The sequence below is a fragment of the Macaca nemestrina genome, chromosome 15 (genome assembly GCF_043159975.1).
Source record: "Macaca nemestrina isolate mMacNem1 chromosome 15, mMacNem.hap1, whole genome shotgun sequence".
NCBI lineage: Eukaryota > Metazoa > Chordata > Mammalia > Primates > Cercopithecidae > Macaca > Macaca nemestrina.
The window spans coordinates 39,489,402-39,515,898 of NC_092139.1; the positions used below are offsets into that span (position 1 = coordinate 39,489,402).

General features: G+C 41.5%; 1 protein-coding gene across 4 annotated transcripts in view; it reads left to right on the forward strand.

Annotated features, from left to right (window-relative positions):
* SHLD1 (shieldin complex subunit 1) overlaps window positions 1-26,497 on the forward strand; it is a 112,976-nt gene that overhangs the window by 78,436 nt on the left and 8,043 nt on the right. The window contains exon 3 of one of the 4 annotated variants that reach the window (XM_071079644.1): window positions 1,919-22,547. The exons of the other annotated variants lie outside the window; for them this stretch is intronic. Coding sequence (XP_070935745.1) covers window positions 1,919-1,995 — 77 coding nt within the window. The 3' untranslated portion in view covers window positions 1,996-22,547. Of the gene's footprint in view, window positions 1-1,918; window positions 22,548-26,497 lie in introns of those variants that run through there. 4 annotated transcript variants of the gene reach the window in all.

The window sequence follows — 26,497 nt, forward strand, 5'->3', positions numbered from 1 at the left end:
ACCCCGTCTCTAGTAAAAATACAAAAAAATTAGCTGGGCATGGTGGCGCATGCCTGTAATCCCAGCTACTCGGGAGACTGAGGCAGGAGAATCGCTTGAACCCGGGAGGCGGAGGTTGCAGTGAGCCGAGATCGTGCCTCTGCACTCCAGCCTGGGTAACAAGAGCAAAACTCCGTCTCAAAAAAAAAAGGGCAAAGCAATTTTGGTGTTAGAATGGTGGTAACTCTTAGAAGGTAATAGTTGAAAGGTGGCACAAGGAGGTCTTCTAGGGTTCTGTGCTATTCTGTTTCTTGATCTCAGTGCTGATTATACTGGGTATACTCAGTTTGTGAAAATTGATAGAGCTTATGATTTAGTATACCATGAATAGTATATACCGTGATTTGTAACTCAGCTCCTCTTATTACTGCTTAAATTTTATTTATTGAATTTTTTAGAGACTACCTTATGTATTAGGCACTTTGATGTATGCATGTTATAATTTAATAAAAAGTAAAAAAAAAAAATCAGTTTGAAAATAAGGCATTGCGATAATTTAAGGAAGAGTGGGTCACCATCCTTCTGTGCTTCACCCCTAGGTGGGTGTTTTGTGCTGACTTATGAGAAAAAGAACACCATAGCAGTGTACACCATTTAAAATGACAGTGATCCAAGGTTAAAGGTCACACCACTATTTAATTGTCTTTAAGCAGAACTTTACTACCTACCAAAAGAAACTATTGAGATACTTCAGCCTAGCCATGGTCTTTTTGTGAAGAACCGTAAGCATTTATCCAACTCCCCACCTCCTTTGGGGGTCACCTGGTTTCCTGGCTCAGTGAAGTCTTCATAGCACCTCTAGCTTCTGTTCTCTGTAAGCTCTGATTTACAGCCATCATCAAAAGTACATAGTTTAGCAGTTAATAGCCCTCCAGGTATTGTATTTCTTTTGAATATTCCTTGACCGCAAGTTTGTTGAAGCCAACAGCCCACCTTTCACGTCTCCATTCAGGGTCCAGCATTTGGAAAACATTTAATAAATACTGGACAAGTGATGGACTGTGGCCTTGAAGAAATAGGAAAATGAACAGAGGCCCTACCTGAGGCAGCAGCAAAGATTTGCTTTTAAGTGACAGTAGTTGTGTTGTTTCCCTGGAGTTGTCTCCATTCAACTTTTCAAATCCCTTTGATCTCTCTCTCTCAATTTTCTTGTTTACAAGTTCATTGTAGAAGATTAGGAAATGTGAAAAAAGCACAAAGAAGAAAAAGATAAACACTCATAATCCTTCTACAGAGGGAAGGTCTTACTATTTTGTTGTATTATTTTTTCTTCTTCTTCTTTGGCTTTTCCTATAATACATGTGCTTTCATGCTCTCTGCCCCCTGTTCCCCACCCTTTCTTTTCATTTCTTTCTTGGAGACGGAGCCTTGCTCTTTTGCCCAGGCTGGAATGCAGTGGAGCTATCTTGGCAACCTCCGCCTACCTGGTTCAAGTGATCCTCCCACCTCAGCCTCCCAAGTAGTTGGGATTACAAGCGTGTACCACCACGCCCGGCAAATTTTTGTATTTTCAATAGAGACAGGGTTTCACCATATTGGCCAGGCTGGTCTCAAACTCCTGGCCTCAAGTGATCTGCCCGCCTTGGCTTCCCAAAGTGCTGGGATTACAGGCACGAGCCTCTGCGCCAGGCCTCTCTTCATTTCTTGAGAACAATGGAAGTGAATCCAGGAGACAAACTTCTCCACATTGTTAAAAGCTCTTCGTGCAGAGTGGAACTGCACGTGTTGCCCCCTTGGTTTTCTTTACTCCAAATACAAAGGTGTAACTTGGATTAAGATCGGGGCTTTCATGTCTTGCTGAAAACTAGTATGCCATAATTTGTAACTCAGCTCCTCTTATTCACCACTTAAATTTTATTTATTTAATTTTCTTTTTTAGAGACAGGATCTTGCTCTGTCGCCCAGGTTGGTCTCAAACTCCTGGGCTCAAGTGATCCACCTGCCTCAGTCTCCTGAATAGCTGGGACTGTAGACATGTGTCATCACACCCAGCTACTGCTTAAATTTTTAAGATTAGTTTGGCTGGTATATACATTATGCTCCAAATCACGAAAAGTAGTATTCTTCTGGGGTAAAACCATGCAGTTTACTCACATAATCATCCTCAGTCTCATCATGAAAGCAGGGATCGTACAAACCTGCTCACCCTGCATGTGTACCCCTGAACTTAGAAGTTGGAAATCAAAATAATAAATAAACAATGGGGGGAAAAGCAGGTATCCAACATATTTTAGACCTAAAAATCCCGTTAATCCTAGTCCTCTCCTGAGGTTATAACAGATTTGCTTTTCCAGGTAGAGGGTATCTGAGCAGTTGTGCAAGGCTCTGCTGTTGCTTACGTTTCTGGAACCATGTGGTTCCTGGCCAGTGTTGCATGGCTGACGTGTCCTCTGCTCCTGGTGCAGACACCATACAGTGCTAGTACTCTTGTTCTTTCCTCCTAAAAATAGACTCCTGAAACAGTCCTAAAATAGACTCCTCGGCTTCTCTCCTTTTTGACTTTTTTTTCCTCTAGCCTCCTCTGAGCTTGTCCCCAGTTTTGCTTTAGACTCCTGAAATATTTATTCGTTTTTTAATATCTTAACTTGTATTTTAGGTTGAGGGGTACACGTGCAGGTTTGTTACATAGGTAAACTCATGACTCAGGGGTTTGGTGTACAGATTATTTCGGACTTCCGAAATATTGAAGTAATACTCATTTAGATGAGGTTGTTCATTGGTAAGAAGAAAAATCACTCCTGCAACCCCGACAGACTGTTTCTCCTGACCTTTAAAAGACCTTAATGGGTACATTGTTTTGTTTGTTCTGCTCTGCTCTGCTCTGGTTGAGGGCAATGTGACATTTGCATTATCTCTCTAGGCCTCTGCTTAATTATGTTGCTATAAATTACTGTCTGTCCTGAACAGAGTCCATCTAACTTAGTGTCCTGCTGCCTGTAGGAAGAGGGAGATAGAGAGAGACAGAGACAGGGAGAATCAGAGAGAGGGAGAGACAGAGAGACAGAGACAGGAAGAAATAGAGAGAGACAGAGAGAATAGTTGTCTAGAAAAGAGAAAAGAAACATAATTTGGATTCACGTCTAGACAGAGATAGGGAGAAAAAGAGAGAGAAAGAGAGAGGGGGCAGGCGAGGGGTGAAATAGTTGTCCAGAAAAGAGAAAAGAAACATAATTTACATTCACATCTTTGTCATTTCCGTTTGGTCTAACGCTTGGCCTACATTCAGTTACCTAAAGTGGTCCTATAACCCTCTCTCCTGGAACCCCATTCATCTCAGATAATACTTCTGTCATTGGCACTGAGGAGACGAAACTTCAAGTGGTATTTACATTTAATTCCCTTCAGCTTTGTGACCCTTACGATCCAGATACCTGCCTAGTTTGTAAAGGTGATATTTATGTTCTGCTGATTGTCAGTGAACAGTGCTTAATTTTGGGGAAAGCAGACTGGGAGCTACCTTTCCTGTCTGAGCCTTCTCCTGGAGGCCGGGAGGGTGTCAGGACGCAGCCGGAAACAGAGCTCCCTGCCCTCCAGGAGAAAGGTTTGTGGAAGAGGCTTCCTGCCTCCGGGAGTGGGTTCTCCTATCCTGTGAGTCCTTCTCTTCCAGTATAACTTTTCCAAGTTAATTTTTTCAATAGAGAAATTAGCATGTGTGACGTTTATGCTGAGGAACTTAGGAAAGAGATTATTCGTATAATAATATAGGCAAAAAATGTTACAAACTCATCCAGCTGGGTTGCATTCTAATTTGACGAATGAGCTGAGTCAAGTAACATTCTTTTTTTGTTTTTTTTTTAATTAAAAGTACTCTGTCCTCAATGTGAAAAAACAGTCTTCAAAAGTATAGATGTTGGAGAAGAGTAATGGTAATGAAAACAGTAGTTAGTATTACTCAAGCTTAGTAGCACTTTGCCTGCATTGCTTCATCCCATCCTCTTACAGTTCTGTGGGCTAGATACTGTTGTGCAAAGGTCTTTGATAAAGATCTGTTCCATGTTTTTCACCCTGTGTCTTAGTCTATTTGGGCTTCCATAACAAAATACTGTAGACAACGTGGCTTATAAGCAATAGAATATTATTTCTTACAGTTCTAGAGGCTGGAAAATCCAAGATCAGGGTGCTAACAGATTCAGCATCTGGTGAAGACCACTTCCTGGTTCACAGAGGGCACCTTCTAGTTGTGCCTTTACATGGTGGAAGGGGCAGGGTGGCTTTCTGGGGTCTCCTTTATGAGTTCCATTCATGAGGGCTCCTCCGTCGTGACCTAATCATCTCCCAGTGGCCCTACCTCTTAATACCATCACCTTGGCGGTTAGGATTTCAACATATGAATGGGGGAACACATTCAGATGATAGCAGGCCACTCTTCTCAAGCTTATTAGAAAATGGAATCCCTGGCCGGGCGCGGTGGCTCAAGCCTGTAATCCCAGCACTTTGGGAGGCCGAGACGGGCGGATCACGAGGTCAGGAGATCGAGACCATCCTGGCTAACACGGTGAAACCCCGTCTCTACTAAAAAATACAAAAAACTAGCCGGGCGAGGTGGGGCGCCTGTAGTCCCAGCTACTCGGGAGGCTGAGGCAGGAGAATGGCGTAAACCTGGGAGGCGGAGCTTGCAGTGAGCTGAGATTCGGCCACTGCACTCCAGCCCGGGCGACAGAGCAAGACTCCGTCTCAAAAAAAAAAAAAAAAAAAAAAAAAGAAAATGGAATCCCTTTTTTTCATGGAACCCCCACAACCGTCTCTGAGGACATAGGTGGTATTCTGCAGACACAGTTTGGGAAATAAGAGAAGTCTAGCTCTACACTGCTGGCTAGGGGTTGAGGCGGGAACAGACAGATTTGCCTCCCCTTTGTACTATCTAGCTTTCCAGATTCTTCCCACTAGTTGTGTTGATGGTGATTTGGGCTTGTTCTTTCCCATTCAAAGCTAGGGCTATACACTAATTCATTCATTCTCAATCACTAAAAAATGCCTACCATCACACTGTGCCAGGAGACCATAGCTAGAACAGGGTCCCTGCCTCTGGGAAGTCCCAGCCATAGGAAACCAGACAAACACAGATATTCAATGGGAGGTAAGACCTGCCAAGTACCATCTACTGAGCACTACAGGAGCTGGGGTGGGGGCTGGCCAGCTCTACCTGGGGAACTGGGGAAGGCTTCCTAGGGGAGGGGATGGGCACAGTGTCCCCAGGGAGCAGTGGAGTCCTCCAGGTGAAGAAAACAGGGAAACGGAGAGTTGAGAATGTGTTTGGCAGCATGTGAGTGCCAGGGCTTTCAGCAGGGGGGCTGGTGGAGGAGCACAGATGGCCTTTAAAGTCAACTCTGAGTCACTCTCTGAAATTACAGAAATTCAAAGAGAAGGATCTGGAAATCCTCCAACAAGTTATTTGACCTTCTGGTCTCTCAATAACCATTTGGTATCTAGCTGATAAATGGAAATTCTCTGCAAAATTGTGTCATACAGGAAAAGTTGCAGAAAAATTGTTAGAGAAAGAAAATCATTCTCCTGTCTTCACCTGTAAACCATAGAGCTCACATTTTCCTAAGTGGCTTCACGCTACCAAGTGGCCCCTGGATTCTCCATTCATGCCTCATCTACTAAAATGATCAGAGGTTAAATAAAACTTCCAAAGCAGAGCCAGGAGTTATTCAGCTTCTCTATGTTACAGTAGTTGAGATAGAAACTATTTTCTGTCTTTTTTTCCTTGTTGCCTTGACAACTTTTTTTTTTTTTTTTAAGCTGTTGATTTTTCTCAACAACATGAGCTGCTTCCTTTGGTTGAACCGAGACGTGTGTATGGATTTACGTCTTATTCAGAGAGTCTCTAGTATAAATGTTTATGAGATACCGATTTTTTATTTTTCAGCATCTTCAGTGTTGAGCAGAGTAGATAATTGCACAAAACTGTTAGCCTGCCTGATTAACCAAACCAAGGCAAATCAGCAGTGATTTTCCATGTCTGATGTCAAATACTGTAAAAAATGATTCCAATTCATTTTTACAAAATATCATGGAATATTTTAATATTTTGCTTTTTAATGTCCCTGACAAGGTCTGTGTGAAAGTTGTTTCCATATACCAGAAGTGCACGTCCTCCCTCCTGCACTTCCCCTTGCTCCCATGGCTCTAGCCACAGTGGTCTCTCATCCTTGCAAAGCTGTTCCCATCTCATGGCCTTTGCCATTTCCTCTGCCTGGAACCTGCCTGCCCCAGATATTCGCATTGCCTGCTCCCTCCTTGCATTTATGTCTCTGATTCAATGTTACTTTCTCCTCCTGGACCTTCCTGTCTAAAACACCATCCTTACTTGTCACTGGCCAGTCAGGATGTGAGAGGATCCCTCTCTGGAAAAACACTTCAGTTATCCTATATGAAACTCCCCAGACCATAAGCCCTACCCATAGCAAGAGCTTCCAATGAGCATTTTAATGCCTCACCGTTAGATCTGAACTCAACAGCCAAAAATCACCAGCTATTTGAGGAAATCCTCTATTAAAAAATATAAAGACCAAGACTAATAAGTAAAGCACTTGAAAGAAACAGAGACAAGGATGGAGCAGGAGAAATCTGCAAAAATAAAAAAATAAAAAAATAAAAAATAAAAAAAAACAAAAAAATGGAAAATGGGGCAATGGGGCAGAGGAAGGCATCCTAGAAATCATACAAGAAATGTAGGAGTGGAACCGAGTGGGGCCCAAGTCAGCGGCTATGGAGCAGGCCTGGAGGGCAGCCAGGCCAACTGAAGCAATAGGACAAGATTCTCAGGGGGACATTACCAGGAGGGCTGGGGTCCTGAGGAACTATCCCAACAGGCTGACATGCAGAAATTTGTATTGAGAGGCTATTGGAGGATATGGGTAAAATTAGGATACAGTTGACTCTTGAACAACACAGGGGTTAGGAGTATTGGCCTCCCCTCCACCCACCACCTGCAATAATTTTTGACTCCTCAAAACCTTTTTTTGTCTTTAACTTTTATTGTAAGCTCAGGGTTACATGTGCAGGATGTACAAGTTTGTTACATAGGTAAACGTATGTCATGGTGATTTGCTGCACAGGTCATCCCATCACCCAGGAATTAAGCCCAGCATCCATTAGCTATTCTTCCTGATGTTCTCCCTCCCCCAACCCACCCGCTACCTCCGACAGGCCCCGCTGTGTGTTGCTCCCCTCCATGTGCCCATGTGTTCTCATCATTCAGCTCCCACTTGTAAGTGAGAACATGCGGTGTTTGGTTTTCTGTTCCTGCGTTAGTTCGCTGAGGATAATAGCTTCCAGTTCTATCCATGTCCCTGCAAAGGACATGATCTCGTTCCTTTTTATGGCTGTATAGACTCCCCGAAACCTTAACTACTAATAGCCTACTGTTTACCAGAGGCCTTACAGCTAATATGACAGTGGATTAACAACATAAAGAGTAGTATCTACATATATTTTACACATTCATGACATACCTAATTTTTCTTAATTTTTTTGATATTTTTAGGCAGTTTGTCTGCAAGTTTTTTCAAATTGTTGCAAATCTCCAAACATTTTTCAATATATTTATTGAAAAGAATTCTCATATAAGTGGACCTGCACAGTTCAAACCCACGTTGTTCAAGGATCAGCTGTAGTTACAAAACAAAGCAGGCAAAGGCTGAACAGAAATACCTATTTACCACAGAAACAATAACGTCGTACAATAAATGAAACATAGTACATTTAGTAGTGATCAATCTTTGTATCGTTATAATAGTATAAACACTGAATATTGCTCTGATGAAAATTGGATATGAGCATATTTAGAGAATGGGACAAGGGAAGCACCTGGGTATCTGTGTGTATATGAGTTTGTGTGCATGTGTGTGCCTGAGACTTAAATTCTTACCTGTTGTAATAGGATGTCAACACATAATGTCTAAAGCTGATACATTATCATATATGAGCATATTAATTAGACATATAAAGATTTTAAAAGCCAAAAGGAATAGTACGTTGGAGTGGTAGATTCTGGGGAATGGAAAGGAGAATGGGAGGAATAGAAAACTATTCTTTTTTCACTGTCAGACTTTTAGTCTCATCTGACTTTTAAAAGCTGTGAGTATATATTACGTAGATAAAAGTAAAAATTAGTTATGAATTAAAAGATAAATTTTGGCAGGGTGCAGTGGCTCATGCCTATAATCCCAACACTTTGGGAGGCCGAGGCAGGCGGATCACCTGAGGTCAGGAGTTCAAGACCAGCCTGGCCAACATGGCAAAACCCCATCTCTACTAAAAATACAAAAATTAGCTGGGCGTGGTGGCAGAGGCCTATAATCCCAGCTACTTGGGAGGCTGAGGCAGGAGAATTGCTTGAACCTGTGAGGTGGAGGTTGCAGTGAGACAGAGCTTACAGTGAGCCGAGATGGTGCCACCGCACTCCAGCCTGGGCAACAGAGTGAGACTCCATCTAAATAAATAAATAAATAAATAAGATAAATTTTAAGCAGCCCTGCTTCTGTGTACATGTCACTGATAGTTTGATGTACATTTGATTAATATTAAATTTTGTCCAGCGTGTGGCTGACGTCCTTGTCAGGCTCATTTGTTTAACTAAATCCCTTTTAACTTGCTCCTGGAGTAATTAACTCAGACTCACCTTGTTGGAAGTCATGCTGAAGATATTTATCATTTCCTCCTACACCGTGGAGATAGATTGGACTGTGGCTCCTGCTTGTTGAGGTTGTATGCTTATTAAAAATGGAGTAGATGCATGTGATATTAAATTGAGCTTTTTAATTTCTTTAGATTTAATGACGTACCTTTGTCATGTACTTAATCTTCAGCAAATATTTACCCTTCCAAAACTGGCAGATTTGCATTTTATAACTTGTCATGTCAGATGAAACATCTTCTCTTTTCTTCGCCCCTAGAAGGATCTCTGCTGAAAATTATTATCTTTTAAAAAATAGCTGTCACATTCTCCTTTGTGAGGAACATTCAACATTTCTATCCTGTGATTGAAACTGACCCTTCTCACTCCTCTCCAGCTTTAGCCTATACATATTGATATATTTATTTTGGATACAGTTTAGTGTTTTTATTCTGATATCTGGGTCATAGAGAGATGAATGGGTAAATGGAGAAATGGATGAATGGATAAATTAGATAGATGAGAGAGAGAGAGAGAAAGAGAGATAGAAAAGCAGACCAAAGTATACCACAGATGTGTGGAAGTACAGGTTCAGATAACACAGAATACACTACAAGCTTTAGTCTCAAGCCCCCTAGACTATAAAAGCTTATAGAATGGTCAGCTTTCGAAAGCAGAGGCTACATAACTGTCATTCTATTGCATCCAACATAGCTTCCCAAACTTTGTTGATGTAGGATTAGTAAGATGTTCCAGTAAGATGTTCCAGTAAGATGTCCTAAAATAACTTCAGGATACTTTTAAGTATTCTTTTCATTTGTGCCATGGAACTAATGTGAGGAGCTGGGAGCTGGAGGTGGTTATCGAAGCCTGGGAATGGATGTCTCCAGTCACTGTTTGGTGGAAGAACGTTTTTCAGGTTGCCCCTGTACCCCCACAATACTTGAGAACACTTTCTAGACCAGAATAAAATGCTCAAGTAAATTAATGACATCTGTTTGCATTTTGAAATGAGAAACTGTGAGACTTTTAATTCCTAGAGGTGATAGCAGGATAATTGAGTACAGTAAATTAGAAGTTGCTATTTATGAGCAAAAGTATGCATGACTAGAGACTTCATCCCCATGAGCTTGCCTGTTCACCATATTGTTATTTTCTTACATGCTTTATTAGTCTTTGGAGCCATACTTCTTGAGTTCGAATCCTGGTTCTGCCACTTAACTAGCTAGCTGCATGTCTTTGAACAAGTTTCTTAATCTGTGTGCCTCAGTTTCATAATTTGTGAATCTATCGATTAGTCCACTCAATACCTATTCCAATCCCCTTTTAGCATGACTTTTTTTTTTTTTTTTAAATCTTACAGAGAGTAGAAATTTTCCATTTCCAGAATCCGTTGAAGCTAGTGTTCAGGGTTTGTTAACCAAATGCATTTCCATAAACCTTTGAATTCAGACCAGATTGTGTGGAATGAGAGATGGGACATAGGACCTTCATTTTTTGCTGGTATGGATAGTGGCAGAGGCAGCATGGTTCTGGAACTAGTCACTGTAGTGATAGTGTCCTGATTTAACAGTCAGCTTTTTTATTGGGAAGCTTCCAGATTGTTAGTTTGGAGCAATATCTGAACCAGCAGCTTCCTAATTCTTTAGGTTATTAATAGTGATCAAGGCAACAGCGCCTTTGGCCATTCAGTTCTGCTGAGTGGTTTGAGGAGTAATTCCTCTTTTTTTTTTTTTTTTTTTTTTTTTCTGAGTCGGAGTGTCACTCTGTTGCCCAGGCTACAATCTCAGCTCACAGCAACCTCCGCCCCCCAGGTTCAAGTAATTCTCCTGCCTCAGCCTCTTAAGTAGCTGGGACTACAGATGCACGCCACCATGCCTGGCTAATTTTTGTATTTTTAGTGGAGATGGCGGTTTCACCATATTGGTCAGGGTGGTCTGAAACTCCTAACCTCAGGCAATCCGCCCGCCTAGGCCTCCCAAAGTGCTGAGATTACAGATGTGAGCCACCGCGTCCAGCCTGAGGAGTAATTCCTAAAAGCTAGGCCTAAAGTCCGCTTCTTAGCCTTCTAACAATGATGTCAACTATATGTTTCCTAATATGTCTTTTTGCTTGAAGCAGCCAAAGTGATTTATGTTGTTTGTAACTAAAAACCCAGAAGAATCAACTTACCTAATAGGGTTTTTGTGAGATGTATTAAGGTAAGGCATTTAAAGTGCTTAGAACATTATCGGGATTGCTATTCTTTTTTTTTTTTTTTTTTTTTTTTTTAATATTCTTAGGGATTGTTCTGGCTTTAGTCAATGGAACACGTACAACCATAAATAAAAAATATTTATTAGTTTGTTCATTCATTCATTCATTCATTTATCCATTAACTGAAACAAATATTTACTGAATGTCTATTCAAGGCATGCTTCAGTGGCCTTAGGATAGTGGATACCAACCTAGCTGGACTTGAGAACCATCTAGAAATCTTTTTGAAAAAACTTAATTTCTATGCCACATCCATAACTTATTGAAAACAGGGAATGTGTGTGTGTGTGTGTGTGTGTGTGCACGTGCATGTGCATACACATATTTTTAATTGGAATACAATTTACGTAAAGTACATAAATCTTATGTGTTACAGTTTGGTGAATTTTCACATATGTGAGTGTATACCCACATAACCGCTACCTAGATCAAGATATAGAAAAACAGAAATTTGCGTGAAAGATTTATTGTGTGCATGGGTGTTTTGGGGGCCCCATTAGGAGCTAAAGTTTCAAATACATTTGAGGTTTTGCCACTTAGACGTCAAAAAAATTTAGTCATCCAGAAAGACCAGTTTAATTAGGTTATTTTTCTGTTTCTTTTTCTTCTTCATAGCATCCTTCAAATTTGTATTCCTCTTTAGGTTTATGCATTTATATGTGAAATGAAATTTAAGGAGAACCTTAGATAACAGAAAATTCTAAAATGTTAATAAGGCAGTAAATGTTATCAGTAATAACTCCATGACTCATAATTTCTGCCTCTGTTTATCTTATGATTGGCATAATTTATTGACTAAAAGAACATTTAACTGCTTTAAGCTTAAACAGCTTCTTCCTCATGATCTCTTCAAAGAGTGAATATCATGAAAGAGTAGAAATAATTATTTTCCCTTTTTTCCAAAAGAGATAGACATCTTCGTTTGTGGGCCAGTGGCAGAACACGCAGTATTGCAGTGCAGAGGCTATTAGAGCAGCACGCATGAGCTGAGTTAGGAAGATAAAGTTACTTAAAAAGCAAATGGAAATAAATAGTTGACTGGAGAAAGAGAACATTGTCTACAAAACATTAATAGCCTTTACAATTTTTATAAAACCAACCTAGAACAACTTTGAAGTTGAATGACTTTGCATAATTAGCTTATTATGGAATGAAACTTTCAGAAACAAAATGTAGAATGGAAATGAACTGTACTTTTTTTGTTTTTTGAGATGGAGTCTCGCTCTGTAGCCCAGGCTGGAGTGCAGTGGCACCATCTCGGCTCACTGCAAGCTCCACCTCCTGGGTTCATGCCATTCTCCTGCCTCAGCCTCCTGAGTGCTGAGACCACAGGCGCCTGCCACTACGCCCAGCTTATATTTTGTATTTTTAGTAGAGACGGGGTTTCACCGTGTTAGCCAGGATGGTCTCGATTTCCTGACCTCGTGATCCGCCCGCCTCGGCCTCCCAAAGTTCTGGAATTACAGGCGTGAGCCACCGCGCCCGACCGAGGTGAACTGTACTTTTAAGATGATCACATGTGATTTGAGATCAAAGTCTAGCATTGGAATACTATTTCAAGGACAGCTGGACTACCTTGGTGAATTAAACAGACGTGTCACCAAAGGAATAGAAAACCTTGAAATTTTATGTAGCTCCTTCCTCTACCTTCAGATAAAATTACTGTACATCAGCCTAAGTGCTATGAATATTGTCTATTTCAAGCACTTTTAGAAAATGAGCTTTAGATATAAGGGCAATCTGGCTATGACATTTATTATTTTGGTTGATCTGGCCAGACTGATGTCTTAACTCCCTCACCATTGCCTGCACTGCATGTCCCCAAGTTGGTAATTATTTTCTTGGAAATTTGAAGGTCTTGTTTCATTGCCTTCTTGCTTACAGAACATTGTGATTAATAAATTTGAGGGTTTGTGCTTTATCAGTTCGGAGAAATTCCACCCATTAACTCATTGTCTCATTGTGCATTGTCTTTCCTTCGTTCTCTCTGTTAGCTCTTTCTGAAATTCCAATTGCATGCATGTTGGACCATCTCACTTTGACTTCCATATCTCTTATTTTTTTTCTCCATCTCTCTCTCTATGCTAAATTATAAGTAATATCTTCAACTCTGATTTCATTTTCTAATTATCTTTCCACTGGACTCTAGTCTTGTTTTACCTGTTTGCTGAGGTATAAATGCCTATTACTGTAATTTTTCTTTTCCTGTAATTTAACATTTTTCCATTGTGCTTTTTGTTTGTTTTTCTCATTTACCTGTTCATTTCTTGTAGTCTCTTGTTCCTTACTCAAACTTTCAACTTCCTATTTTATTTCCTTAACATATTAAGCATATTTGCCTTATATCCTGATTGCGTTAACGCCGATATCTGAAGCCTCTATGGGTCTTGTTTGCTTACTCCCACTCACTAACGGTAGGTTTTTTTTTTCTCCTATGCATTTTGAGCTCATGTTCAATGGAACCCTGTGTGGAGGGTTTCTTTTGTTGTTTGGTTGAAAGTACATCCCTCTAAGGTTTACACTTGCTTTTACTAGACATATGAGGGCGTGTCAGTCTGGAACCATATTAAAATAAATAACCTGGCTTGGAGGTTTTTAGACCACAAAAATAGTTCCAATTTGAGCACAAACACATGTGAGTTCTGGCTCATGATAAATTGTCTTTTTCTTTTTTTCCTTTTATTTTCTTTTATCAGGTTAAATCTTGGGGCAGATATTTCTTTGTTTCTCTCTCTCTACCCAGAGCCAAGGCCAAGACAAGTTTTTTTTGTTTTGTTTTACTATAACCTTTTACAAAGTGTTTTTTTTTTTTTTTTTCTAGTTCACTTTTTCTCTGGGGGCCTAACTTCAGGGCTCTCGGCTTTATGGGGTGTTTTCTTGTTAAGCACCCCCACCATGCCATGGCCCTAGGCTCTGTGTCCTGAACCTATGTGGACATTGAAGCTGACGTGCTGGGTCTAGACACCAGCTCAGGGTTTGCTGACCTCTCAGAACTTCTATTCTCATTTTGCTTTTGGTCTCTATGGGCTTTCCTTGCTTTGTTACCAGCTCAGTCATTCATTTTAAAAGATTTTTCAAAAATATTTTATCCAGCATTTTTACATGTTTGGTAACAGGAAAGATTTTCAGAATATCTTGTCCACCATATTATTTTGTCAAAAATAAGTAACTATTTCCGTGACCACACTAGAGGTATCCTCGCGAAGGTGGAAATTCAATTCCTATGTGCCTCACTTCTAGCCCTTAATAACTCATGTTAGAAAATCTCCCAAAACAAATGCATCCCAAACCCGCCTTTCTCTGTCACTTAGCCTCAGTTTTCACTCTCTTCTGTCTATATTCCTTTTCTGCATAAGTTGTATTATGAAAATTTTAAATTTTGTGGCTTTTTTCCAGTTTCTGTGAGTTTTCTGTGTTCTCCAATGTTATGTGCTTCAGGAGAGAAGGCTCAAAGCTTTGCTCTCCTTAAACTCAAGTGTAAATGGGAGGTATGGGTGTTGAGAATGATCTCCTATAACTGATTTCATTGTGTTTCCTTCTCGTCTTGCCTGTTTGATTCAGCACTGCGATTCTGACTCAACTAGCAGTCATTCTGTGAACCCTAGATCTTCTCCGCCTATTTTCACAGTCTTGTTTTATATTTAATGCTGCCTGTTTCTCCTTCTTCGGTGTATTTACTAACTCAAACTTTTCCTGAAGCTCTTTGCTTGATTTATAGCTGTCATCAACTTACAAAAACCACCACCACCATCAGGCTCTCTGGAGGTTGAGTCATTTCAGTCCCACCCACATCCTGGTGCTGGTCCCCCTTGGAGGGATGTGTTTGGGGATGGCTGGAGGGCTCCACCAGCCTGGGCTTCTGTGTTTGACACTCCCACACACTGAGGCACCTGCTGTTTCGGCCCACACTAGGATCATATTTACTTTGCAGAGGGTGCACCAGGGACCTCTGTATAGTCATAGTCCTCCTGCTTTGAGATGGGTAATGTTCACTATGATTCATCCCTTCAGCTCTAATGCCAGGATGGGGCAGTAGCTGTTGGTAAGGCTGATGTTCCTTCCAGTTACAAATAAATGCTTGTTTGTCTGGAGTTTCCTTTTAATACAATGTCTATCACTGTGTAGTAGACATACATATATATATATATATATATTTGAGATTGAGTCTTACTCTGTCACCTAAGCTGAAGTGTAGTGGTGCGATCTCAGCTCACTGCAACCTCCGCCTCCTGGGTTCAAACAATTCTCATGCCTCAGCCTCCCAAGTAGCTGGGACTACAGATGCACGCCACCATGCCTGGCTAATTTTTTTTGTATTTTTAGTAGAGATGGGGTTTCACCATGTTGGCCAGGCTGATCTCGAACTCCTGACCTCAGGAGATCTGCCTGCCTCGGCCTCCCAAAGTGGTGAGCTTCAGGTGTGAGCTGCCGCGCCCCGCCAGACATATTAATAGAAGCATTCACTATTCACTTTGAAAAATCCCAGATGTTAAAGAACAAGTACTTGAATACTGTAACAACTCTGCTGTGGGTACTATTCTTGTTACTAAGGTAATAATTATAAAGTATCTTTTATTTATGGAGCACTTACTATGTGCTGGGCTTTATGCTAATAAATCATTTAATCCTTACAAGAGTCCTATGAGGTAGGAGCTGTTATTATCCCCATCTTATAGATGAGGACATGGAGATTCAGAGATGTAAAGTAACTTGCCCAGGATCACATAGCCAGTAAAGGGCTTGCTAGGACTCAAACTCAAGGCTTCTTCCCAAGTCCATGCTCACAGATATCTCTTCTCTTAGGATAAAACCAGATTTCTGATCTATGGCAATGAATTTTTGCAAAGGCCAGAACTTAAACCTACCTTACAAGGTAACATATTTGAAAGTAAAACTATGTTGCCTGCATTGCACAGAACTGATGTTAGAATACCTTTGCCAGAACTGCTTTGAGAACCAGCATGTGTAATATAAGGAAATCAATTTTATTTTGTAGACAAACCTTGCTTTTCACCCCAGGCTGTGTTATCCAGCTTGATCACCTACCTTATTTACAGATTTCACTCCTCATGCCTCTTGACAGTTTCTAAAAAGAAAATTCTGTCCCCTGAGGATGGAGATTTGTCAGCAATGAGGACATTCAGAAGGAGCTTCCAGAGGGAGTGAAGATGATTCCTAAGGGGCTCCAACAGGTTCTGAGCGAAGTCATTTTACAAATAAGAGCTCAGCCCTTTAAGTGATCACTTTAAAGGGGAAGCGCTCGGCTGTATCAGTATATTCTAGTGTATTTGTTTACACAAATACACTCCATTCTCTGACTTCATAGGTATACTTAACGTCGACTTGAAACGTCGACTTGATATGGAGTGAAATCTGTTTACAAAAATCCACATCTAACAAAAATTCTATGGCATATAGAAAAGTGCCAGACTTTCCTCATCTGTTACAGATGTTGCCTTCTCTGGGAAAGGCTTATTGCAAATGTCAACACTAAAACTGGCTCTGTTTTGATAGGAATCTTGTTCTGTTTCTCTTTAAATCTTAAAACTACCAAATATTGACTTGTTGATTTGGACAGATTGTGGGAGGCCCCACAGCCTCCTCTTGAAGGAAAAAGGATCAGGTTTCTGCTTCCCCAGGAAACGGGAAATTATCTCTCTGCTGAATATGCATCAAGCAACACTCTGGTGTCATTTTTAAAGTGCTTATATTTTTCTTACAGGTAAGGTTGACGTTTGAAGCATCATCTTAATTAGCTGCTCACATTTAATGTAACTGGGCCGCAGTAAACAGTCATAATCAAAATAGCGATGTTGCCGTAGCAACCAAGATCCAACTCAATTTCTTTTCCTCTCTGCTCACAAGTGCTGCTTACCATCTAGGCAAGGATATGAAACAAATCTGCTGAAACCTCCTGTGTGAAATGAAAGTTAAAAACCGCTGGGGAAAAACATTCTTGAATGATTGTTTTAAGTGTTTCAGTGACGCTCCTGGCTCCAAATGACTCCTGAAGGAAATTGTCTCCCCGGTTCTCTTGTCTGACAGCTTTGCCTCCTGAGAGCTGTTCCCCACACGTGGACGGGATCAGGGGAATCATAGTTTTATTGCTGATCAAGCTGCAAGGTCCAGGAAGTGGGAGAGTTGACCCAGATAATCCTCCCTGGCTTTTCTAGCTATAAAGTGATCCTTTAACTTGGTTTTTCCTAAGCAAAATACAAAACCACACTGTTTTAAAACAAGCCTCAGGGCAAGCCTCAATTTCATGGAAAAGAAGACAGAGGATTATTAATCATTTTTATGCTGTAAGCCAGTAGTTCCTAAATTTGTACTATCTGAATCCTTTAGGGAAGCCCTCGAGCTCCCCTGCTTGGCCCATCATCACTAGCACTGGTTCTAGTGATGTCAAATGATAGCCGTATGAAGATCATATTAGAGGTTTTTTTTCTTTTTTGTTAATTATTGCATATTTTGGTATGAAGATCATATTAATGAAGAAAATTAATGAGCAGATAAACCTTTTCTGTGTTCTAATTGCCAACCCCCTCACCCAGTGATTCTGGAGACTTAGTCTTGGTCTCAATTTTCTTATCTGGAAAATAAGACACAGTAGAGCCGGATATTTTCCGTGCTCTTGGATCCAGCTTGGTACGTGAATTCTTTATTAAATAGAATAGAAAAACAGTATCACCTTTTGGTAACGATAAGCCGACGCTGTGAGGGTTGTTTTGCTTGAGAAAACAAAACAAACCCTGTGGCTTCTCAGGAGGTCCTTGTTCCACTCTCACCTTCTTTTCATCGTTTTCCATGTAAGAGATGGGAGTAATCCAATTGTGACATTAATCAAAGAGAAATCAGACAGAAATGTTTTCTTTGTAATTCATTTTGTATGTCATTAAAAAGACGGGAATAATCTCATTGTGAGATTAATCAAAGAGAAATCAGACAAAAATGTTTTCTTTGTAATTCGTTTTGTATGCCATTAAAAAAGAAATAAGATAAAAAGAGATAGTGAAAAAACAAAGTAGAAAAGTGGTGAAGAATATGAATAAGCAGTTCACAGAAAAGGAAACGCAAGTGGCCCGTAACTGTATGAAAAGCATCCCCGCCATACGAGGTACCAGGGAAATGCAAACCCAAAGTGGAGATACAACTTTAATGTCTGACAATATCAGAATTTGGCAAAGATGTGGAGAAACAGGAAAACCTGAACACTGCTGGTGGGGGTGTAATTGTTATTGTACAACCACTTTGGAGAGCAATTTGGCAGGATCTAGTCATGTTGAAAATGCCCACTCCCTTCGATTCCATAATTCTACTTTTGGATGTATTTCCGGAGAAAGTCTCCTCCTGGTACATATGCACAAGGCGGTATGTATCAGGAGGCTCACTGAGGCCTTATTTGTGATAGTGAAAAATTACATACAGCCTACCTATCTATCAGGAAGAGAATGGATGAAAAATAATGTAGCATGTTCCTATATTAGAATACTATAGTTTTACGTAATCAACAAGGGCTAAAAGTAAAAAAATCATAAAGTAGCATGCAAAACTTTGTATTTTGAAAACAAAATGCAAAACTTTGCATATTGAAAGTTAAAATGACTACCACACACAAAGCAACACTCTTGCATATGGATACATATATATGTGCGTGTATGTGTGTATATATTTATATGATGAAAAATGGGCTGGGGGCTGGGCACGGTGGTTCAAGCCTATAACCCCAGCACTTTGGGAGGCTGAGGCAGGCAGATCACTTGAGGCCAGGAGCTTGAGAACAGCCTGGCCAACATGGCAAAACCCCCTCTCTACTAAGAATACAAAAATTAGCTGGGTGCCAGCTACTCAGGTGGCTGAAGCACAAGAATCACTTGAACTTGGGAGGCGGAGATTGCAATGAGCTGAGATTAATTTTTTAAAAGCGGGGGAGGGGCTAGAAGCAATCAAATTATTAGGTTGATGCAAAAGTAATTGTAGTTTTGGTCAATGTCAAAACCACAATTACTTTTGCACTAACCTATAATATCTGTGAAAAAGCAGTCAACTTTAATTTAAATGTTTAATAAAAAGAAAGTTTTGAAGCAAATAGGACAATGTGTTAGTTGCTAATTTGAAGTGGTGTGAGCTTGGATGTTATAGTTCTCTGTATTTAGAACATTTGAATTTTTCAAGAAAAATTTAAAATGCCAAAGTAGAAGATTGCTTACAAATCAGAACATTGGTCTTATTAAATTGCCCTGGCACCTACTTTTAGAACTATTTACTAATCATACCTGTCTTTGTTTTTTTTTCCGGCATTCATTTTATTCCTCCGTGGTGGCCTCTTAGAGGACCCCGTCCTCTGCTCATGGCATCTGTTTGTCATTAGGATGAAGGGTGATAGCATATGCCACTTGCCCTCTGGGTGATTCATCCAGTTTGAACTTTCAGATATAAACAAGCACAGAAACTGTGGTTTCAAAAGCACCTGACCAAACCATCCATCCCTTTGAAATGTTAATTTGGATTAAATATCGTGATATCCACACACTCTCACTTTGTGAGGATGTGGTTTTGTCCTTTGGAGGAACAGTTACAAATACTAAAATATATGAACCGTGGATGGCAGGATTGCTATCAGGAAAAAGGAAGCTTAAGCTTATTGTTTTTCTGTCACTAATTTTATGGGATTAATAAGGTAGGATGTAAGGTGCCCTAGAACTCCAACTCTGGTGTTATTACGCAGTAGGGAAAACCCAGACTAGACCAGAAAGAGAACTCAAGCGAGGTGCCGATGGGTCGGAGTGAATCAGGGCCAGCTCACTTGCTGAACAGTAACCAAAAGGTTTGTACAGCTAGGAAGTGGAAGAAATGCCAGTAGTGAAAACAGGGAAAAGGAAAGGAGGATTGGCTTGGAGCGTCATAGGACAAATCCATGGAAGTTTAGCCAAAAACAAAAGTCTGTAGACACCTTATTGTTTATAACATGGACTGGGATGATTTCCAGCATCAAATCTCAGCCCTCCGGGACATAACTGTGTGGTAGGAACTTTCCACTGTTAACCCAGGTATATCAGCCCCACTCCTCCAGCACCAGGTTGCATAATGTGTCATCATGCATGTATACATGTAATGAATTGTGTGATCAAGGGCCCTCTAGAAAGTGAAAAGTGGTGCTATTAATAATTCATTGAGGGTGGGGTGATGGCTCATGCCTGTAATCCCAGCACTTTAGGAGGCCGGAGCAGAAGGATCACTTGAGCCCAGGAATTCAAGACCCGCCTGGGCAACGTAGTGAGACCCCGCCTCTATAATCATAGTAATAATAATAATAATTAACTGAGACAACAGGCCTAAACCAGGACTGTCCTGGGCAAACTTTCCAGTCACTCTAGTGAGTACCAGTCCCTCTAGTAAGAGCACACTTTTATAGAAAGGAATGCCTGAAGTTAAAAGGTTAGCAGAATTGTTTACCTGGCTTCTTAGCCTAGCCCCCAAGCCCTCCAGAGCCTACCCCATTTCTTCCTCTCTTGTAAGGATTCTCTGCACCTTCCAGACCACCTCTCACTAGGCTCTTGGGCATTCTCATGTCTGCATCTAGCACTGGGCTTCCCCTCCCTGAAGTAGCTTTCTTCCTCGGCCTGGTCTGTCTAAGGATGACTTGCCTTCCCACTCCCAGCTTTTTTTAATTTTAATTTTTTTTTTTTTTTGAGTTGGAGTCTTGCTCTGTTGCCCAAGTTGGAATGCAGTGGCGAGATCTCGGCTCACTGCAACCTCCACCTCCTGGGTTCAAGCAATTCTCCTGCCTCAGCCTCCCAAGTAGCTGGGATTACAGGCGTGCGCCACCACACCCAGCTAATTTTTGTATTTTTAGTAGAGACAGGGGTTTCACCATGTTGGTCAGACTGGTCTCAAACTGCTGACCTCATGATCTGCTTGCCTGGGCCTCCCAAAGTGCTGGGATTACAGGCATGAGCCACTGCGCCCGGAGCCCAGTCCCAGCTTTACCTCTCATTCGGCTTTACTCTGCATTGCCTCCCGGAACTTGGCATCCTTCACTGAGCTGAACCTGTGCCTTGGCTGGTGGGATGCTCCGTAATTATTGAGTATGAAAGGGAGGGACAACTGGGCCACTTTGGAAGACTGGTCCTTGCTTCTTCACAGGCATGGTCTCCAGGGGCAGCTGGCCAAGGAGGACAATACAGCACACAGACCAACCAGTATGGACATCTCGTGCTTCTCTAACAGTGAGGGACATCGTAGCACAGCATAAATCAACATGGCTGCCATCCAAATGCCACCTGATTTCTGAGAGCTTCAACATAAACCTTCAGGAAAGATTATTGAAACCAAAGCTTTCTTAAACCACAACTATAAAGAATGTCTAGCCAGGCATGGTGGCTCACACTTGTAATCTCAGCTGCTTGGGAGCCTGAGGCCAGAGGATCACTTAAGCCCAGGAATTTGAGGCCAGCCTGACCAACACAGTGAGACCCCATCTCTACACAAAAAATTTAAATATTAGCCGGGCACCATGGTGGTGCATGCCTATAGTTCTAGCTACTCAGGAGGCTCAGGTGGGAGGATCCCTTGAACCTAGGACTTCGAGGCTACAGTGAGCTATGATCATGCCACTGCACTGTAGCTTAGGTAATAGAGTGAGACCCCTGTCTTCTTAAAAAAAAAAAAGAAAGAAAGAAAAGAGAAGTCTATACCAGCCATTGTCCAATAAAAATATTATGTGAGTTACACAGGTCATTTTAAATGTTCTAGAAGCTACAGTTTAAAACATAAAACAAAGAAGAAAAAATAAAAACCTAAACTATTAATTTTAATAATATGTTTTATCTAACTCAATATATCCAACATATTTTCATTTTAGCATGTAATTGATATTTTTAAATTATTGAGATAAATATTTGATATCATTTGGATGTCTGTCCCCCCTAAATCTCATGTTGAAATGTAATCCCCAGTGTTGGAAGGTGGGGCCTGGTGGGGGGGGCGTTTTTAATTTAATTAAAATTAAATTAATTAATTTGGGACCGCATCCAGCCTCAAATCACTTTCATTTGACTGTGTAGACTTCGTTACTTTTATTGCTATTGTAAAGTTTTTTAAAAAAATCCTTAAACTATGTCAGTCTTTAGGAAATATCCCTGAGTAGTATTGTGCTTGGGCCATGAGGGTGGATGCCTCATGGTTTGGTGCTGTCCTCGAAATAGGGAGTGAGTTCTCACGAGATCTGGCTGTTTAAGTGTGTAGAACTCTCTCTCCTGCTCCTACTTTGGCTGTGTGACATGCCTGCTCCAGCTTCACCTTCCACCATTCATAAAAGCTTCCTGAGGCCTTCTTAGAAGCCTAGCAGATGCCAGCGCCATACTTGTACAGCCTGCAGAACTATGAGCCCATTAAACCTCTTTTCTGTATAAATTACTCAATCTCGGGTATTTATTTATAGCAACACAAGAAAAGGCTAATACAATATTATTTTTTCATCCTAAGTTTTTGAAATCTGGTGTGATTTTCTGCTTATGGATCCATTCAGACTGGCTACATTCCAAGTGCCCAATGCTACACATGGCTAGTGGCTGACTGCTGTAGTGGAGAGTACAGATCTAGATGCACTAGATGCATTATGTTGCTCAAATCACTCTTTCTTTCTTTCTTTTCTTTCTTTCTTTCTTTTTCTTTCTTTCTTTTTTCTTTCTTCTTTCTCTTTCTCTCTCTCTCTCTCCTTCCTCCCTCCCTCCCTCCCTCCCTCCCTCCCTCCCTCCCTCCCTCCCTTCCTTCCTTCCTTCCTTCCTTCCTTCTTTCTTTCTTTCTTTTGTTTTTGAGACAGAGTATTGCCCTGTCACCCAGGCTGGAGTGCAGTGGTGTGATCTGCAAGCTCCACCTCCTGGGTTCAAGAGAGTATCCTGCCTCAGCCTCCTGAGTAGCTGGGATTACAGGTATATGCCACCACTCCCAGCTAACTTTTGTATTTTTAGTAGAGATGGGGTTTTTCCACGTTGGCCAGGCTTGTCTCTAACTCCTGACCTCAAGTGATCTGTGTGCCTCAGCCTCCCAAAGTGCTGGGATTATAGGCGTGAACCACTGCATCTGGCCTCAAATCACTTTCGTTAGACTGTGTAGACTTCCTTACTTTTATTGCTATTATAAAGTTCTTTTTTTTAATCCTTGAACTATGTCAGTCTTTAGGAAATATCCCCGAGTAGTATGTGTGTTGGGACTAGAGAGGAGTTTGGCTACTCATACTTTTAACTTTTGTTGCTTATGTTTCTCATTTGGAAGTGGTTAACCTTTGTTTCATTCATTCATTTGTTTATTCATTCCGCAAATGTACCAAGTTCCTGGGCTCCGGAATTATTAAACATACAGGAAAGAGGTCTATTGTGTATTAAAGGTTTATTATGCCTATGAAAATAAAACTCATCAAATAAAAACATCCAAATTTTTAAATATGCTGGGTATCTGTGTTAGGCCAAATATACCAGACACTGTGTTAGGCCCTGGGGAAACAGCAGGTAACAAGAGAGACAAAAATCCTTGAGTAGGAGAAGTTAGAAAATAAACAAATTGGCCGGGCACAGTGGCTCATGCCTGTAATCCCAGCACTTTGGGAGGCCGAGGCAGGTGGATCACTTGAGGTCAGGAGTTCGAGACCAGCCTGGCCAACATGACGAAACCCTGTCTTTACTAAAAATACAAAAAATTAGCCAGGTGTGGTGCTGGGCGCCTGTAATCCCAGCTACTCAGGAGGCTGAGGCAGGAGAATGGCGTGAACCTGGGAGGCGGAGCTTGCAGCAAGCTGAGATCAAGCCACTGCACTCCAGCCTAAGCAACAGAGCAAGACTCCATCTCAAAACTAAATAAATAAATAATAAACAAATCGTGTGTGTGTGTGTATTTAGGTGGTATTAGGTTTGTTGTTTTTCATTCAAGACCTTTTATTAGAATAGTCACAAGGCCACGGTTATCTGTTTTTTCCTTAATCTAAAGCTTTGACTGATTGGGTTGTTTAGGTGGCAGAGTGATCCAAACTTTTATTACTCATGTAAAGTATACCCTCAGTAGTGTGGCCAGGGTTGGGCTGCTGTCATCTACTAACCTGCCCCTTAGCGTCAGAAAGTTTGCCTGGGGATTCCCTGGACTATGTCCCCTGCCTCTGTTGCTCAGGGTGATCTTTGATAAACACCCTAGCTGGCACGGCACTGCAACCACCTTTTATTTCCTTTTATTTGCCTGTTCATAGTAGCAAAGTCTTCACTTCTACTTCCTTTTTTTTTTTTTTTTTTTTTTTTTTTGAGATAAGGTCTGGCTCTGTCGCCCAGTCTGTATTGCAGTGGCGTGATCTCAGCTCACTGCAACCTCTGCCTCCCGGGTTCAAGCGATTCTCCTGCCTCAGCCTCCCAAGAAACTGAGATTACAGGCATATTCCAACACACCTGGCTAATTTTTGTATTTTTAGTAGAGACGGGGTTTCACCATGTTGGTCAGGCTTGTGTCAAACTGCTGACTTCCAGTGATCTGCCCACCTCGGCCTCCCAAAGTGTGGGGGATTACAGGCACAAGTCACCGTGCCGGGCCTTATATTTTTTGGTATTTTTTTGATAGAGACAGGGTTTTACCATGTTGCCCAAGCTGGTCTCAAACTCCTGAGCTCAAGTGATTGTCCACCTTGGCCTCCCAAAGTTCTGGGATTACGGGTGTGAGCCACAGTGCCCAGCCTCCACTTCTGCTATGATAAAATTGCGTTCCTTGGTAGAAGCATTCCTCCTTAAGTTACTAAGGCCTTAAACTAGCATAATACAGAAACCCAAGAAAGGCAATCAAGCTATGAGTGGGACTCTAGATATTAGCTTTGTGAGAAATATAGGGCAGGGAAGGGAGAGAGCGATAGCCAAGACTCAGGGGAGTGGGAGAAAGGTAATTTTTAAAAATTGTGATGAAATGCACATAACGTGAAGTCTTAATCATTTTGAAGCACATAGTTCTGTAGTACTAAGTTCATTTGTATTGTTGTCAGCCAGTCTCCAGAACTCATCATGTAAAACTGAAACTCTATACCCATTAAACACTAAATCGGCCGGGCGCGGTGGCTCAAGCCTGTAATCCCAGCACTTTGGGAGGCCGAGGCGGGTGGATCACGAGGTCAGGAGATCGAGACCATCCTGGCTAACACAGTGAAACCCCGTCTCTACTAAAAAATACAAAAAAACTAGCCGGGCGAGGTGGCGGGCGCCTGTAGTCCCAGCTACTCGGGAGGCTGAGGCAGGAGAATGGCCTGAACCCGGAAGGCGGAGCTTGCAGTGAGCTGAGATCCAGCCACTGCACTCCAGCAAGGGGGACAGAGTGAGACTCCGTCTCAAAAAAAAAAAAAAAAAACACTAAATCTGCATTTTCACCTTTCCCCCTCTCCCCAGCTTCTGGTAACCACCATTTTACTTTCTGTCTCTATGACTTTTTTTTTTTCTTTTTAAGAGACAGGTCTTGTGCAGCCACCCAGGCTGGAGTCCAGTGGCAGTGGCGTGATCACAGTCCATTGCTGCCTTGATTTCCTGGACTCAAGTGATCCTCCCAGCTCAGCCTCCCAAGTAGCTAGGACTACAGGCATTCACCACCATGGCGGCTAAATTTTTTATTTTTTTTGTAGAGGCAGGATCTTGCTATGTTGCCCAGGTTGGTCTCAAACTCCTGGCTTCAGGTGATCCTCCTGCCTTGGCCTCCTAAAGTGCTGGGATTACAGGTGTGAGCCACGGCACCCAACCCTGTCTCTATGAATCTGACCACTTTAGGTATCTCATCTAAGTGGAATCATACAGTATTTTCCTATTGTGACTGACTTATTTCACTTAGCATAATGTCCTCAGGGTTCATTCATGTTGTAGCATGTGTCAGAGTATCCTTTCTTTTTAAGGCTGAATAATACTTCATTGTGTGCACATACCTACACATTTTATTTTATTTTTGAGACAGAGTCTCGCTCTGTCACCTAGGCTGGAGTACAGGGGGATGATCTTGGCTCACAGCAACCTCCACCTCCCACATTCAAGAGATTCTTGTGCCTCAGCCACCTGAGTAACTGGGACTACAGGTGCATGTCACCACACCTGGTTAATTTTTATATTTTTAGTAGATAGAGGGTTTCACCATGTTGCCCAGGCTGGTCTTGAACTCCTGGGCTCAAGAGATCCACTTTCCTTGGCCCCTCAAAGTGCTGAGATTATAGACATGAGCCGCCGCACCTGGCCTGCCAACCGCATTTTATTTATCCATTTATCTGTTGATAGCTGGGTTGCTTCTAACTCTTGGCTAGTGTGAATATGAGAAATGCAATTTGAAACAGTGTGCCCAGGAAAGGTGTGGTAGACTGAATTATTGTTCCCCAATATTCTCTGCCTCTCCCTACAGGATAATCTTTCATCCTCATCCTTTTGAAATCAGGCTTGGCCATATGACTTCACGTTAGCCAGTGAAATATGAACAGAAGTAATAGAGCTTTCCCAGTCACTGCTGGCTTCCCCATACTCTTTCCTCTGCTACAGTCACTAGGCAATGTTGAGATAGTAGCTGCTCTGTTGGTCTGGGTTCTGGAGT